At 41.9% G+C, this 15,258-nt stretch overlaps 1 protein-coding gene across 2 annotated transcripts; it reads right to left on the bottom strand.

Moving 5' to 3' along the window:
• Window positions 1-6,276: 6,276 nt before the first annotated feature.
• LOC146650025 (uncharacterized) lies at window positions 6,277-15,182 on the bottom strand. Of its 2 annotated transcripts, none has more exons than XM_085386708.1 (12): window positions 14,318-15,182; window positions 13,360-13,557; window positions 12,901-13,278; window positions 12,340-12,690; window positions 11,880-12,254; window positions 11,128-11,330; window positions 10,507-10,608; window positions 9,568-9,660; window positions 9,044-9,154; window positions 8,675-8,837; window positions 8,218-8,463; window positions 6,277-8,130 (listed from the first exon to the last, which is right to left on the bottom strand). In XM_085386708.1, exons 1-12 carry the CDS (start codon window positions 14,760-14,762, stop codon window positions 7,283-7,285), a joined length of 3,513 nt encoding a protein of 1,170 aa, XP_085242834.1. In that variant the 5' UTR covers window positions 14,763-15,182; the 3' UTR covers window positions 6,277-7,282. The 2 variants fall into 2 exon arrangements, with proteins under 2 accessions (XP_085242834.1, XP_085242835.1); XM_085386709.1 differs by having other exon boundaries at window positions 8,675-8,798; window positions 14,318-15,179.
• Between the last annotated feature and the right edge of the window lie 76 nt (window positions 15,183-15,258).

Here is a 15,258-nt window from a genome sequence, read left to right on the forward strand (position 1 = left end):
AGGGACTTCATCTGCTCTGCACTACCCGACTCACTGGACCCTCTACAGTTTGCATACCGCCACAACAGGTCCACTGATGATGCCATAGCCCTGACACTACACACTGCCCTGTCACACCTGGAGAAGAGAGACACGTATGTGAGAATGCTGTTTGTAGATTACAGCTCAGCATTCAATACCATCGTTCCCTCGAAGCTGGACAGGAAACTGCAGGATCTAGGACTGAGCAGCTCCCTCTGCAGCTGGATCCTTAGCTTCCTGTCTGACAGACGCCAGGTGGTCAGACTGGGCAGCATCACCTCATCCCCCATCACACTGAACACTGGTGCTCCACAGGGGTGTGTACTGAGCCCTCTCCTGTACTCACTCTTAGGGCTGCCACGATTTGTCGACTAGTCACGATTACGTCGACTATCAAAATCGTCGACGACTGATTTAATAGTCGACGCGTCGTTTGAAGCTTTGTAAGATCACAAAAGACGCAGGAATAAGTGGCAGGATTTAAGAGTGTAATAACGGACTGAAACAGAAGATGGCAGCATTGCATGTACAAGGATGTCAGCTACCGTTAAACCCTGAAGAAGAAGAAGAAGAAGAAGCAGCTGTGTCCCAGAATTCATAGCGCGGCCCAGCGCAGTTTCCAACAATGGCGGCAGTTAGTTAGTTTTAATGTTACTCTTATTATTCTTTCTGGGTCACAAAATAAACGTTTAACATATTTTCAGGCGAGAATGTAGCTGTGTAAACCTCAAATATCTGCTCAGTTTATCAGGACACCACATATTTTCAAAAGCGCTCCTACGTTTTCGGAGACATCTGTTACCCACTAGCTCGTTAGCGAGCCGGAGGCTAGGCTCACTAGCGCCGTGAGAACACCGGACTCCCCGCAAATCATTTTCAAACCCACCGCCGTCTTTCGCTACTCAGGTTAAATATATATGAGTCACTTAGATAACTTAAAATGTTATTGTTTGGCTTTTTTTTTTGTATTTTATTTGTTCCTGAGTAAATCAGTTTGTCTGAGATTAAAGTTATAGTTTTTACACAGCTGAATAAACGTCAAGCAGACAACTGATTATCAGAAGTGTGAGATGCTCCAGAATATACTCCAGTGTCCTGTTATATTTTAGATAGCAAGGAGTTTATTAAACTTCACCGAAACAATCTGCAAATTTCATTAAAATTTAATAAACTATCATCTTGTCTTTATTTTTAGTTAGCACAGACCTTAAACACTTAAAGCTGTAAGCTAATGATAGTTATATAAGAGCAGATGCTGCTGGTGCAGTAAGCTGTAGTTTTACGTCCAATGGATGATGATCTGATTAGTCGACTAATCGCAAAAATAATCGGTGACTAGTCGACTATCAAAATAATCGTTTGTGGCAGCCCTACTCACTCTACACCTACGACTGCACAGCCACTAACAGCTCCAACATCATTGTGAAGTTTGCGGACGACACTACAGTGGTGGGTCTTATCACCAACGGTGATGAGACGGCTTACAGGGAGGAGGTCAGCGCCCTGACCCACTGGTGTCAAGACAACCATCTCACCCTCAACGTCGCAAAGACAAAGGAGTTGATAGTGGACTTCCGGAGGTGCAGAGAAGTACACACCCCCATCACCATCAACGGCGCTGCTGTGGAGAGAGTGAGCAGCTTCCGGTTCCTTGGAGTACATCTGGCTGAGGATCTTACGTGGTCAGTACACACAAACAAAACAGTGAAGAAGGCGCAGCAGCGCCTCTTCTTTCTCAGGAGACTGAAAAGATTCGGCATGAGCCCCCGCATCCTCAGGACCTTCTATCACTGTGCCATTGAGAGCATCCTCACTGGATGCATCACCACCTGGTATGGCAACAGCACCGCCTACAACTGCAAAGCTCTCCAGCGAGTAGTGCGGTGCTCTGAACGGATAATTGGAGGTGAGCTTCCCTCCCTCCAAGACATCTACAGGAAGCGCTGCCTGAGGAAAGCGTGGAGGATCATCAAGGACTCCAGTCACCCCAGCCATAAACTGTTCAGACTGCTTCCATCAGGAAGGAGGTTCTGCAGCATCCGGTCCCGTACCAGCAGACTGAGAGACAGCTTCTTCCACCAGGCCATCAGACTGCTGAACACGTCATAGACACCTCAGCTTCACTACTGGAACTTTAACATTATGCACTCCACACTGTATATAAATGCCACTTGTTTTGCACATATTCAACTCTGTATATTTTATTATTATTATTATTATTTTATTTTTTTTACTATTTAATTTGTAAAAATGTGTATACACACACACACACACACACACACACACACACGTAGGAAAATATTTAGTATACACATCCAGAAATGCATACACTATTATATATTGTACATATATTTATTAGTTTCAGGTTGGCCATTCTTGTATTTTGCTCGTTTGTGTTGTTGTGTTTGCACATCTCTGTTGCTTGTGGGGCTCGCACACAAGAATTTCACTCGCATGTGCTGTGCCAGTGTGCCTGCACATGTGATGTGACAATAAAAGTGATTTGATTTGAAGCCCTGAATTTAACGTCTGTGTGCAACAACAGAGATGATAGTATTTGAGAGGGGCTACAGTTAATACCACATTTGGAACAGCAGATGTCTCAGGCTGTTCACTGAAAACGCCAGGCTCTGGGGGTAAGTTGGTTTAATTGTCCTCTATCAGGCCTTCCACTCTGTACATGGCTGATTTTGAGATTAAAGGCTCCAGCTCAGTTTGTCTAGACACGTTCAGCTGATCTAATAATGTGGGCAACGACGCATCCCGAACATCAAATCCTGATTTGTCCCAGATGAAACTGAGGATACATTATGAATTGTATCAGAGTGCTCATCTGGAAACAGTTGAGTAGGTGGTACATTGTTTTATGATGACAGTGCCTGTCATCCTCTTTTGAAAGTAGATGAGAAGCAGACAGGGTCTGTGAAGGGTGGATTTGGCAGTGTTTTAGTCTTTGGAGAGAAAATGCAACACTTCAGCTCAGCCCCCTACAAACAGAAAGAGTGTAATATTATATTTAACCCTGGAATTTAGACTTTATAGAGTCAATGTTTTTACATAAATTAACACAGAGAAATTGCTTTTAATTCATCTCGTACACCTTGAGTGATTTTTGGAGCGTTCCAGCTGTTTGCTATTTCATCAACTGCTCTCATTTTTTCTTTGGAAAAAAACGAAAAAAAAATTAGCTCAACTTATTCCAACATGATCGTACTGTTCATTCACTATTACAGGTTTCACAGCATAGGTTAACTATCATTTTATAACTATTTATTTTATTATAAATCAACATTGAGAAAGACTGCCATCTGTTATTCACCAACAAAATGTTTGCTGGGAAGTGTTGGAAGATATTTTGTCACTCCTTTATTTTTCTTTCCCCCTGGCAAACATTTCAATGTTGAATAACTGTAGGCTGTTGGTCTGCTGACATTACCACAACGTCGGTTCAAGGTGGTCATCCACCCATCCATCCATCAAAATTCCCTAACTCTCATGCTGCCATTATAATTACTAGAATAACAACTCAGAGGTGCAATCATAGCTTAAAAAGTGACTGTGTTAGTGTGGTGTTGTAATCAATCTTTATGTGATTCTCAATAAAAAGGCAAGACTCTTAACACAGTGATCTGTTTTCCACGTGTCCTATGCTTGTCGTATTTTTCTGACTACATTAGGCCACATATGTCCCTCCATTCATTCATCCACTGAGCTCCATTCAGCTGTGGGCTCTCTTTCAAACAAGGTCAAGTCATTACAACATATGATCTGAATGACTAAGAACCCGGAACAATCCTACATAGTCATATAGATGTCAACAGCAGCACACTTACCACGTGATTGGCTCTCTGAGTCAGTGTGGTTTGTTCTGTAAGATTCTGTCTAGAGGGGGGTTTCCATCTTATGAGGTCTCGGGGTCAGACAAGTGGTGAGTGGTTCTCCGCTGATCGCCCTCTGTGGCAGCTTGGAAGTAAGAGGTTGAGGTCAGCGGCAGTGAGGGGTGAATACTGTGTGGTCTACAGGATGGAAACAGTGTTGAGAGAGCTTTGGTATTGCAACTTTCCCAGTCATTATATGAGTCTTGGACTTTGAAATTGGAAACTTGAATTCCTGCCTTTTGGGTACATTTAGGTACAAAAAAAAGAAGCAAATATCTTGGGTCTATAGTGTGACTGCAATTTCTTCTGTGCAATAAGCTGGCTGATTAAGAGTTCTTATATTTGCGTGGACAGTGTATGTTGGCTTAGCTAAATCAGACAGTCATTCCTCATCTTAGCAATGAGAAGGCCCCAGAAGCTGAGCAACCCAATCTCCCATGGCATCTTGCTTCTCAGCAAGCTCACCTTGCCTATAAACTCGGGGTTTCTCTTGTTTTAGTAAGTGAAAACAGGGGGACAAAACTGAGGAGCAAATGCAGGCATAATTCAAGAGTCGCAGAATGTCGGCCCAGACGATCCTCTCCCTCTCAAAGCAGGACAAAATGTCTCTATTAGAGACGGAGGCAAAACAAACTTATTTTTATTGACTTTAAATATCTCTGCCAATATTCCAAAGATAAAGTGATGCTACTAAAAAGGATTTTATAATTTCCCACCCTCTTACCATGCTGAGCTCTTCTCAGTCACTCTTTTGTTCAGCATTAGCTGATAAAAGTGGGCAGTGCACTTCTCTCCATTGCAAGACACTTTCATGTGGTATCCCGCAATCCTTTATCAAAGGCAGAGCAGATAGGCTGTTGGTTTATTGACTGAATATCATCTAGTGGGTCAAAGTGTTATTTCCATCAGCCAGTGATAGCTGGAGGTCAAAGGTAAACTTGATGTTTAGCAGTCTGGGAGACCAACACTTCTGGTTTCAAACCTCCTGGTGATCAGTTAATCAATTAACAGCACCTGGCTGCTACTTACCCTCTTAATTCCTGTGGAAGCAGTAAAGGTGTACCTATTAATTATTTATACTGCATTTAACGCCCATCTACTTGAAATTATATCAAGAAATATTAAATATATGGTTGCTTTTTGGTTTGAGTTCTTGCGTAAACAACATTGATCATACAAACTACACTTACCATGGTTATGTTAAGTATGACATGTATTTGTGTGTCTGTCTTTATGTAATGGTCGTGTAGCCCAGTTTCTGGAAATAAGCAGAATGCGTAGGAGGTGCCAGGTGCTGTCAGGTGTCAATTTCACACCAAATTTCACACCCTGCTCAACATTTTCTAAAGACCACACAGGTAAATAAAAATAAACAGTCTTATAAATCTGTAAGCAAAACAGTTCCTTCCAATATTTTTCATGAAAACATCATTTCTTTCAACTCCTAATAAAATCCTTTTTGGAGTTCATGGCTGCGACTGTATATTCCACTGGCTAAAGATGAGACGAATCTGTCTTGTGTGGATGCTTCACCACATTTGAGGCTGTAATATCTTCAAGAATGTGATTTACAAACAGGTGGGTATCAGTTTTTAACATGACCAGTATTTGTGGTATGGTTTGGGGGTTTGGTAATTTTTCATAATGGGCAAATTGAAAAATGTTGCAGCTCTGTTGTGTCAAATCAAGAGTCTTCATATGCATTGCTGCTACAGCTTCTATATCTATTCCCAATGTCACCCATAAACATCCATAAATCTAAATTTTAGGCATCAAAAAACTGGATTGTTGTGGTGGTTAAGGTTTCAGTCATCCTGTGTGGACTGATGGGAGCAGGCCTTGCTATGACAAGTTCCGTTCATCTGTTCTGGATCGTCAATGCAGACGTTTTGTATTCAATGAGTCCCCCCCCCCAGGTGATATGTATATTCTTCTTACCCTGCTGGGTGACCCGGTACTGGGCCTGTTGTGGCTTTGTGTTGGGTGTATTGCTAAGAACTCTGGGTGGGGAACCTCTGATAGGCCTACCTTACGTCCTGCCTCTGCCATGGGACAACATCCAGGAGGACGGCCACCAATATCACCTGTTTTCTTTTCGCACTGCCATTATGCTCATCAACACTGGAACTATTTTACTAATATCACAGCTCACTGAGTGGCTGTATGAGAAGAGCTTTCTGAAAACGAATCCTCATACCGACTACAACATAAACTACACAGCACCAGTCCTGGTGTCTCAGTGTCTCACTGATCCTCTTAAAAGCACTAAAGAAAGGGAAAATTGTTGTGATGCAATTTTCATGGCAGGAAATAAGCACAAGTGGAAAACAGGCCTCTGAAATAAATCATTTGGAGACCTAAGAGTCACATATGTTTCACATTTTTCAAACTGCTAAAATTTATTAATGTTTTTATTATACAGATTAATGTTTCAGAACGACATTTGGTTGTGCATTGTGAATTTCTTTGTGTCTTGTTTTCCTTTGAAAGCGTGTTGATGAGACAAAGAGAAGCAGCGGATCAGACGTTGAACCAGAGATCAAGAACATCTGTGGAGAATCTTGATTTAGATATTAGATAGTTGACTATTTAGAGATTTTGTTCTTATAATTTGGCTGAACTTACCTTCTGATAACTATACACTTATGAACCCAAATAAAATTGAGATTTAAACTTTTGTTATTTGATTTTTACTCAAAGTAGCAACAGCTACTTTTCATTAACAAATAACTTCAGTTTGTAGCTCACACAAACTTTTAAAGTTACCTGTGTGCTAACTGGACTGTTTATGGAATATTAGCTTTACATAGTTTTCAAAAACATTTGCCTAAAACCCAACAGCTCCCCAGTTTGAGACCAGGAGGAGACACAAAATGTGCCCTCTGTATTACAGAAGTAGCCGAAAGAAACACAGAGTTACATCGTTTCCAACAATTAAGCTGGTTCTTTAAGCAATAGTGGAGTTATATAAGTGAATGAGAACTTTTAAACTCAACTGCTGAAACTAAAATATTTTACACTGCCATTTTTTTAAAGGAGACCTATTATGCTCATTTTAAGCTCCATATTTTTTATCATAGATACTGTTAGAGCAGCTTTGAATGACTTGTAGTTGAAAATATACGTTATATATCTCTGTGCAGCCTCTTAGTTTAGTCACTGTTAGCTCTCTGTTGGCTCCTCTGACTGTTTGCCCCTTGTGGGTTTGCTCTAAATGACATCATAAAGATCCAAGAGAGGAAAAAAAACCCCATTGGTGCAAGCCAAGCATTTATAGCAGTCTAAAGCCTGAGGTTTTGGCTTCTTTGTCTGTTTGAACGCTGACCTCACAACTTGAAAATTTGGACAGAAAATAAGTGGTAGCATAATAGGTCCCCTTTAAATCATTTGTGAGTCTCAGCATGTGTTTTGAAAGTTTCCTCTTGCCGGAATATTTTACCACACTTCAAACACTGGAAAGACTTTTTGCTTGAGTGTATCACCAGGTGTCTTTTCTGTGCTCTCAAAGTGCGGAAGGACTTCGGACACAGCGAGCACCTATAAGGACTCTCCCCCGTGTGCTGGCGGGTGTGAACAGTCAGCAGGCACTTTGCGATGAAGCCTTTCCCGCAGTGTTTGCACGTGTACGGCCGCTCGCCTGTGTGAAACCTCATGTGAAGCCTCAGCTCCCCAGAGGACAGAAAAGCCTTCCCGCACTCGGTACACAGATAGTTCTTTTCCCCTCGGTGCATGCGCATGTGTCTCGACAGATGCTGGATTGATGTTTTTCCGCATATGGGACATTTGTATCGGCGGTCTCCTGTGTGTATACGGACGTGCAGAGCAAGGATATTTGAAGACCTAAAGCCTTGACCGCAGTACGAACACAGATATGGAGTCTCGCCTGTGTGAATCCGACGGTGCACTGTCAGCGACCACTTGGAGGAGTACTTCTTGTCACACTTGTCACAGTGGAATGGAAGAGTATGTGTTTTAATGTGGCTGGTTAGGGCTGATACATCCTTAAAGACCTTCCCGCAATACTCACAAGTGTCCGTTATCCTCCTCATCTTAGGAGTGAACGTTTGATCTTTGACTCTCTGAAAGACGCAGTCTTTCCCAGGATCTGTGATGGGATTAGATTCCTGGATCAGATGCTCTTCTCTGATGTGCCTGAGAAGTCCTGACACATGGCTGTCAGAGTAGGGACACAGAGAGCAGGTCTGCAGCTGCAAAGGTGCACAATTTAAATCTGAAAATGGGAAGATAATGAGGACTCATTAGAATGTGGAAATTCAATGGAAAACAGTTATTCTCAAAGGCGTCAGTGCTTGCATACCTGAGCAGTATGAAGATGCCATGCCATCGCTTTGTTCATGTTTTAACTTTAGGCCTTTAATTTCTTTCTCACAGCCCTTCACAGGTGCTTTGCAATCAGCTGGCTCTTCAGCCTCGCTGTAATCAGACTGTCTTTCATCTTTGCTGCTTGAAAGCTCATCCAGTTGTGCTGAAACATGCTGGAAGTTTCCTTTGGGATTAAACAACAGCTTTGGCAAAAACATATTCTCGTCAGCCTGAGAACAGCCTATGAGAGACAGAAAAACTCACATTAAATACTGATGTGCAGCCTTCCTAATACAAGTTTTGTTGTATTCCAATAGATTTAACTTCTGAATAGTTTTATTTCCAGGCTGAAAATTTAAAACTTGAGTTAATTTTGAAGCTTATTTACTTATCAACAGTTTAGCAAGCCCAGTCAGCTGATCATATTTTAACCAGGGTAGTAACCTATTCACATTTGCTTCCGTTTCCTGACTGTTGCTGATGGAAGTTCAGTAGCGCCTTCAGCTGATCAGGTTCCAGAATAAGCCGTGCACATTCTTCTGTGACAGAGGGAGCGGAGCTGAGCCACTGTGCAGTCTGTGAAAGGTTTGCAAAACACTTCATGAGAATGCGGTGCTGTCCCGTATTCAGTAAGTGAAAATAAAATAAAAAAATTAATTAATTAATTAATAAAAAAAAAAAAGAGAGAATGCGGTGCACAATCAACAGAATAAAGCATGCTGACACATCGCTGATCAATTTGTATTCAGTAGTTTGCTTAAGGTCATGGAGCACTACAGTGTGTGTGTATTGATATGAAAGACCACACATTTAAACCTTACCTGTCTAATATCAGGGATTGGTAAGAGATTATCCAGCCTGGAGATGAATTTCCACACCAAAGCTTGCAATGTGACATCATACTGTTTGCCATAGTATATGGAGAAGACCTCCTAGAACAAATGGGAAAAAGGTCATTTCATCTCACTTTACCAAATTTGAAACAACTCTCCAACTCAGATTTGTCCAGTGGATAAACCCTTCTTCACAGGAATTTTGCAAAATGTCTGGATAATCCAGTTAATCAAGATAATCTAGTTTTCTAGTTAAAAAAAACATCATTCTTCCATAATGATAGCAAGGACTGGAAATCTTTGTGTAATTCCTATTAAGACGTGTATCTTTGTCCTGGATGTTTTTCATGAAAGTCTGAGATGGTAAAGTGGAAAGAATTGAACTAACAAACTGAAACATGAACTTGTTGCAAAAACTGAAATGGAAAAAATAGTTGAGCTCTTTCTTCTCAAATAAAGTTCACTCATTACATATTTTTCAATTATGATAACTGTGTTACTGTGCGTCTCACCTTATAAAACCTCTGTCTCTCCTCTGGGTCCTCCAGTATGGCATGAACAACCTCCACAAAGTTGGACTTTGAATTTTCCAACTCGGTGGCATCCTGTCAAATGGTGTCAAAGACAAACATGTTTAACATGTATATGCTGGGTTCTTTAAACATAAAAAATTGTAATCATTTGATAATTGATAATGGAGTGTGAGAAATGTGCTGAGATCTGGTCAATGTGTATTATAGCTGAAGGACACAGCCCACAGTCTCAGGATTAAACATTTGGAGGCTACTTTTAATTTGTACAGAAATATTAAATAAACAGAGTTTTCAATTTGAATATGTGAAAGTAAACTAGGATTTTAAAAAACAAACAAACATCAAAAGAGTTTATTCAAAGCTCAAAAGCTCAGTGAAACATCAGTAATAAATATGCTATGAAAAAAGCAGGGAAAAAAATCAAAGAAGCTCAGCATAACTGAACAAACATGGGACCAACGCTCAGGCGAAGTATAGACTAGCCCTACTTTTTAAATGTTCAAGGGGGTTAAGGAAGGAATGTTACTTAATTTGAGCAGGCAAAGAGCAAAGGTGCAAAATAGGGGTGCAAAGACTGAATGAATGCATGTTATACACATGTTAATTTACCATTTGATAACAACGGGGCATCCATTTAATGACCACTGTGCTTGCAAAATGGGAAATCGAAATAACTAATGCGACTACTTCTTTGTTGTTTGCTTATTTTCATATTTCACTAAGGTCAGTTGAGAAACACGATTGTTTCTGATTTAAAAAACATGTTGCTCAAAGTTACTAAAAGCTCAAGGCTTTCAGAAAAGAGCTGGAAGCCAACCTAATTTCATCATTTGTGCTAAATTCTTTGGTAAAGACATTTTTAAAAGTCTGAAAGAACATAAAATGTATACAGAGTGAAACTGTACCCGAGAAACCTACCTCCTGTTCACAGCTTAAGGTGAGGTCTCGGATGACATTCAGGTGGGGCTGGATATTCAGCAGGTCAGTCGTGTTCTCGTTGAGACACAACTCCAGCACAAGCTGAAAGAGACATTTTCAAATGCTAATTAATGATCTACACTATCCATCCATCCATCCATTCGCTTCCGCTTATCCTTTTCAGGGTCGCGGGGGGTGCTGGAGCCTATCCCAGCTGTCATAGGGCGAAAGGCGGGGTACACCCTGGACAGGTCGCCAGTCTGTTGCAGGGCTAACACATAGGGACAGACAACCATTCACACTCACATTCACTCGCACATTCACACATAGTGACAATTTGGATTAATCAATTAACCTATCCCCACAAGCTGCATGTCTTTGGACGGTGGGAGGAAGCCGGAGTACCCGGAGAGAACCCACGCAAACACGGGGAGAACATGCAAACTCCACACAGAAAGACCCCGGCCTGATGGTGGAATTGAACTCAGGACCTTCTTGCTGTGCGGCAACAGTGCTAACCACCGTGCCACCGTGCTGCCCTTGATCTACACTAATTAAGTATTTTTCCCCTTAGTTTGTTGTTGAATATTCATAAAATATACTCTAATGTGGGCCTCTCACCCTGGCTCTCAGTCTGAGTAGGAGTTGCACTCTCTCTCTGGTTGTCAGCAGCTCTGGAGCCACCTCCGTCACTAACTTCACCAGCTCCTCCACCTTTCTGTACTGCGCCACATTACAACACTGAACCACCTGCCAGGCAAAGGCGCACATCAGTCGCAGAGTTGGAACGAGGAGGCACAACGAGGAGACGGACAAACGGCAACCTGCAGAGAGAATAAGAAAGACTGAAAAATCTAAATTAACAAACAAACGAAATTGGCATATTTAATTATCAAGCTATTATTTTGTGTCTGTAAAGTCTAAAAAGAGCATGTTTTAAATTGCAGGAAGTGAAAGCGGAGTTAGTGGATTGAGAAAAGGTTAGTTGATGTGTATGAAAGCGGGGGGGGGCTTTGAGATTTGCTCCCTGGCTTGTTTTTAATTATTACCGTGTTACAACAAGGTTGTTTGGAATTCACAGGGTGAATGCTTTGCAGGAATGCAGCGTTGAGTTTCTATTCATGGATCCTGCATAGTTTAGGTGGAGCTGATCTTGCTTAAGAGGTGTCTTCAGTTGTGGAAGGTCATTTAATCCGTAAACAATTAATTGTAAAAATAACACAAATATTTGATCGTACTGTAACTCACTTTACTGAAAGCTACAGCAAATTTAGTCATCTTGGCTGCGATAATCCCTTCCACACAGAGACCCACATCCCATCATGTTTACTGCAGCTGCCACTGTAAAGTGAATAAACAGGAGCTCATTTTACCCTCCGCTGTGTCAGGTAGGCTCTGCTGTGATGTCTGCAGAGATGCACGCTGTGAATCTCTGACTGGTTTAGTTTCAGTCTCTGTCTTGCTGCGACTGAGGACTTTATCCATGATGGCAAACCATCTGCTTTTTTGCTTTTCCGGGTCTTCCTGTGCCTTGATCCTTCTGTACTTTTGTGTCAGGAGTGCTATTTTCGACCTGCATTGACTCGTGGTCTTATCAAAACCCTGAGTGGCGAGCTCGGAGCTCAGCTGAGCAAAGGCTCTCTCGTTTCTCGGATTTGATCGAAGCTGCTCCTGGATGCTTTCCTCTGCCCATCGACTGAGCAGAACTCTGACTTCGTCTGGTGTCCAAACAGCCCGCAATTTATCTGCTGGAATCAAAAAAAGAATATAGCAACAGATCAGCAAATTTTTTTCTGCACAAAACTATTTATTATTACGTTTTAAACAACTTACCATCCACGTGCTCATGTTCTGTTGATTTAGGCTTTTTCTGCACAACGCATAAATTCACCTCTTTCAAAGTTGCTCCATCAGCGTCAAAAACACTATCCAAAATAGCAAACCAGTCGCCTTTAACAACTCCATATAGCTCCATGTGCTTAATTTTTTTGTACTCCTCTTTAAGCTCATTCACTTTGACGCTGCACTGACGTGGTGTCTTGTTAAACCCCACCAGTGATAGCTCACTGCTGAGGTACGTGAAAACCTGATCGCTCGCTGCGGTGAGAAGCTGTTTCTGAATGTTTGGTTGTGCCCAAAGTGTCACCAGCACTTGGACTTCATCAGGCAACCACAGCGTTTCATCTGAAAATGCACAGAAATTTAAGAATAAAAAAAAGTGCATGAATTATGACTTATGTTTACCTAAGAAACACAAAAATATTATTTATTATAGAATTAAAAGTAATCAATTTGAGAGATAACTTGTCAAAACCACAGTTATGAGGACACAGTTAGGTCAATAACTACTCTTAATGGTAGGAGTTATTTCATAGTAGTTTATTTCCAACTTACCATCTGTATCCACATCCAGGGCAACGGCCTGTACAGCTAGGGAGTGCACTGTAGAGGAATTCTGCACTGTCTGTGAACGCTTTGCTGTGAGAGCCTGGGAACTGAGGACTTCATCCATAATGGCAAACCACACACTGCTGCTTCCACCCCTGTATTGGCCATTCTTGATCCTCTTGTACTCCTGCTTTAGCTTTTTGATCTTCTCCCTGCATTTCTTTGGTGCTTTGTTAAAACCGAGCAAGGCCAGTTTGGAACTGAGACAAGTGTAAACTTTATTATTTCTCACGTTGAGGAGAAGCTCCCGTTGAACCTCGGGGTTTGCCCAAAGCGTCAGCAATGCTTGGACCTCTTTACTCGACCAACAACACAAGGGGGTGTCTGTGAAAGTAACAGAAAATTATTTATTCAAGCCGTAAAGCAGCCTTACTTGTAAATATGTTTGGCTTGATAACTACTTGCCTTTGATTGACGTTTGTACAGCAGTGGAGGTGACTGGATTGCTTGTAGAAGGACCATCAAATTCATGAAGCTGAACAGAATAGAAAGAAGATACTTGTGGAATCCCTGCAGGACAAGCTTTTGGTCTGGACAGAGTGAGTTGCAGTGAATGGGTGGATGTCGTACAGCTTTCTGGAGTGTCTGTTACAGCGGGTGGACCTTAAAGAGACAAATAACTAATTAAAATTGGCAAAACTGGGAAGTTAATGTGTTATTCAGTACTGTCCAAAAGTCTTGAGCCACCCTCAGTTTCTTTGTTTTTCTATGTAAGTGCCTTCTCTCTCAAATTCACGCACATTCATAGTCCGATGGATGCATCGGAGAGCAACTTGGGGTTACTCCAAAGACATTTGGCATGCAGACTGAGGATTGATCATTAGAAAGAGTAGTAGCTCTACCTCATGAGCTACAGGCACCCCATATAAGGCATAACAGAGTTTGTACAGTTCTAAGGTGCTTGAAAGTCAATATTTGATATGACCATCTTTATTCCTCAACACACCTTTTACTCTCTTACGCAAGCCTTCTTTTGGAAATTAAATGAAGAAAAAAACTTTTCCTCTGAATATGGTCAGGTCTGGATTCAAAATAAGTGAAAAAGCAGCCAGTGCCCAGAGAAAAAGTTCAGAAAACCTGGAAAACTGTTGCTAAAGACCACTTTTTAAAAAAAATTAAGAGGTGAGGAGTGACTCAAGCCTTTTGCACAGTAATGAGCAGCAAAAACATTAAACAGAAACTATAACAAAACAGCTTGCATCAAGTTCAACAGCTCAGTATACTAAAATACAATATAACATACAAAAACAAACTAAACAGACAGTAAAATAGAGAAGAGAAGCAAGAATCCATATAAAATCTAACTGCTGTTAGTATTTGCTGTACTTTGCATCTGTATTTAATTTATTTCTCTCCAACTTACTTGCTTCCACATCAGGAACCATGACTTCCAGTACCACAGAAGACGGCCGCTCTCTGCTCTGTGTCCGGGCACTCTTGTCACCCATGATAGTGTCCATAGCATCATACCACCTGAAGGTCTTTGTGACTGCCTCACTCCTTTCACCGTGTCTCCTCGTGTTTCTGTATTCCTGTTTAAGTTTCTTTATCTTGGCTCTGCACTGTTTAGCAGAGCGGCTTATTCCCAGAGCAGCCAACCTGCCTGACATCTCCCTGTAAACGGTCTCGTTTCTGAAGGATTCCTCCAGGTCACGCTGGATTTTCTCCTCTGACCACACACCGATAAGCGCTTGGGTCTCTTCATGAGACCAGTGCACCAGCGGCTCCATGATCTCTCCTTTCTTGCAGTTCAGAAATCCAGAGCAACTAAGAGAAGCTGGAATGTTTTCACTTTTTTTTTTCAACATGGCGCTCCTTCCTCCTGTCGCCTAAATGACGTCACCTCATTGGAGCCAGTGAAGTGGAGCGTTGCCTAGATACGGCTCGGCTGAGGGCGGAGATAGTGGTTGATTACGGTTTGGCTCGTATAGCGGACCAGAGGCGTGCCATCCTGGGCCAGTGGAAATGCGCGGTTAGGTGCCACATTGGTGACGGAAACCGCCCCGTAGTTATGGACTGAACTGAGACCAGTGTTGCCAACTTAGCGACTTTGTCGCTATATTTAGCGACCTTTTTTCTAAAAAGCGACTAGCGACAAATCTGGCGACTTTTTCTGGTGTTATTGGAGACTTATTTATGACGACTTTTTGGCGTGAAAGCGCATATCGCTCTTACTCTCAATAAGCAGCGGGTGCTGCTGCGGTGGGCACCTCGCCCGTGCCAAAGCTCACAGGCCAAGGATAGTCCTCCCCCAGCGGCTATCAGGGCAGGAGATGTTCACACCTATGCGTCCAAACTGCAAAT

The sequence above is a fragment of the Rhamphochromis longiceps genome, linkage group LG17 (genome assembly GCF_057381845.1).
Source record: "Rhamphochromis longiceps isolate RC_006_pf linkage group LG17, R_longiceps_female_GT1.1, whole genome shotgun sequence".
NCBI classification, from domain to species: domain Eukaryota; kingdom Metazoa; phylum Chordata; class Actinopteri; order Cichliformes; family Cichlidae; genus Rhamphochromis; species Rhamphochromis longiceps.

Coding starts and splice junctions, on each gene's coding strand:
- LOC146650025 (XM_085386708.1), bottom strand. CDS start 14,762: ATGTTGAAAAAAAAAAGTGAAAACATTCCAGCTTCTCTTAGTTGCTCT. Junction 13,279..13,359: donor TGTACAAACGTCAATCAAAG/GCAAGTAGTTAT, acceptor TTACTTTCACAG/ACACCCCCTTGTGTTGTTGG. Junction 11,331..11,879: donor CCTACCTGACACAGCGGAGG/GTAAAATGAGCT, acceptor TTCTCTCTGCAG/GTTGCCGTTTGTCCGTCTCC.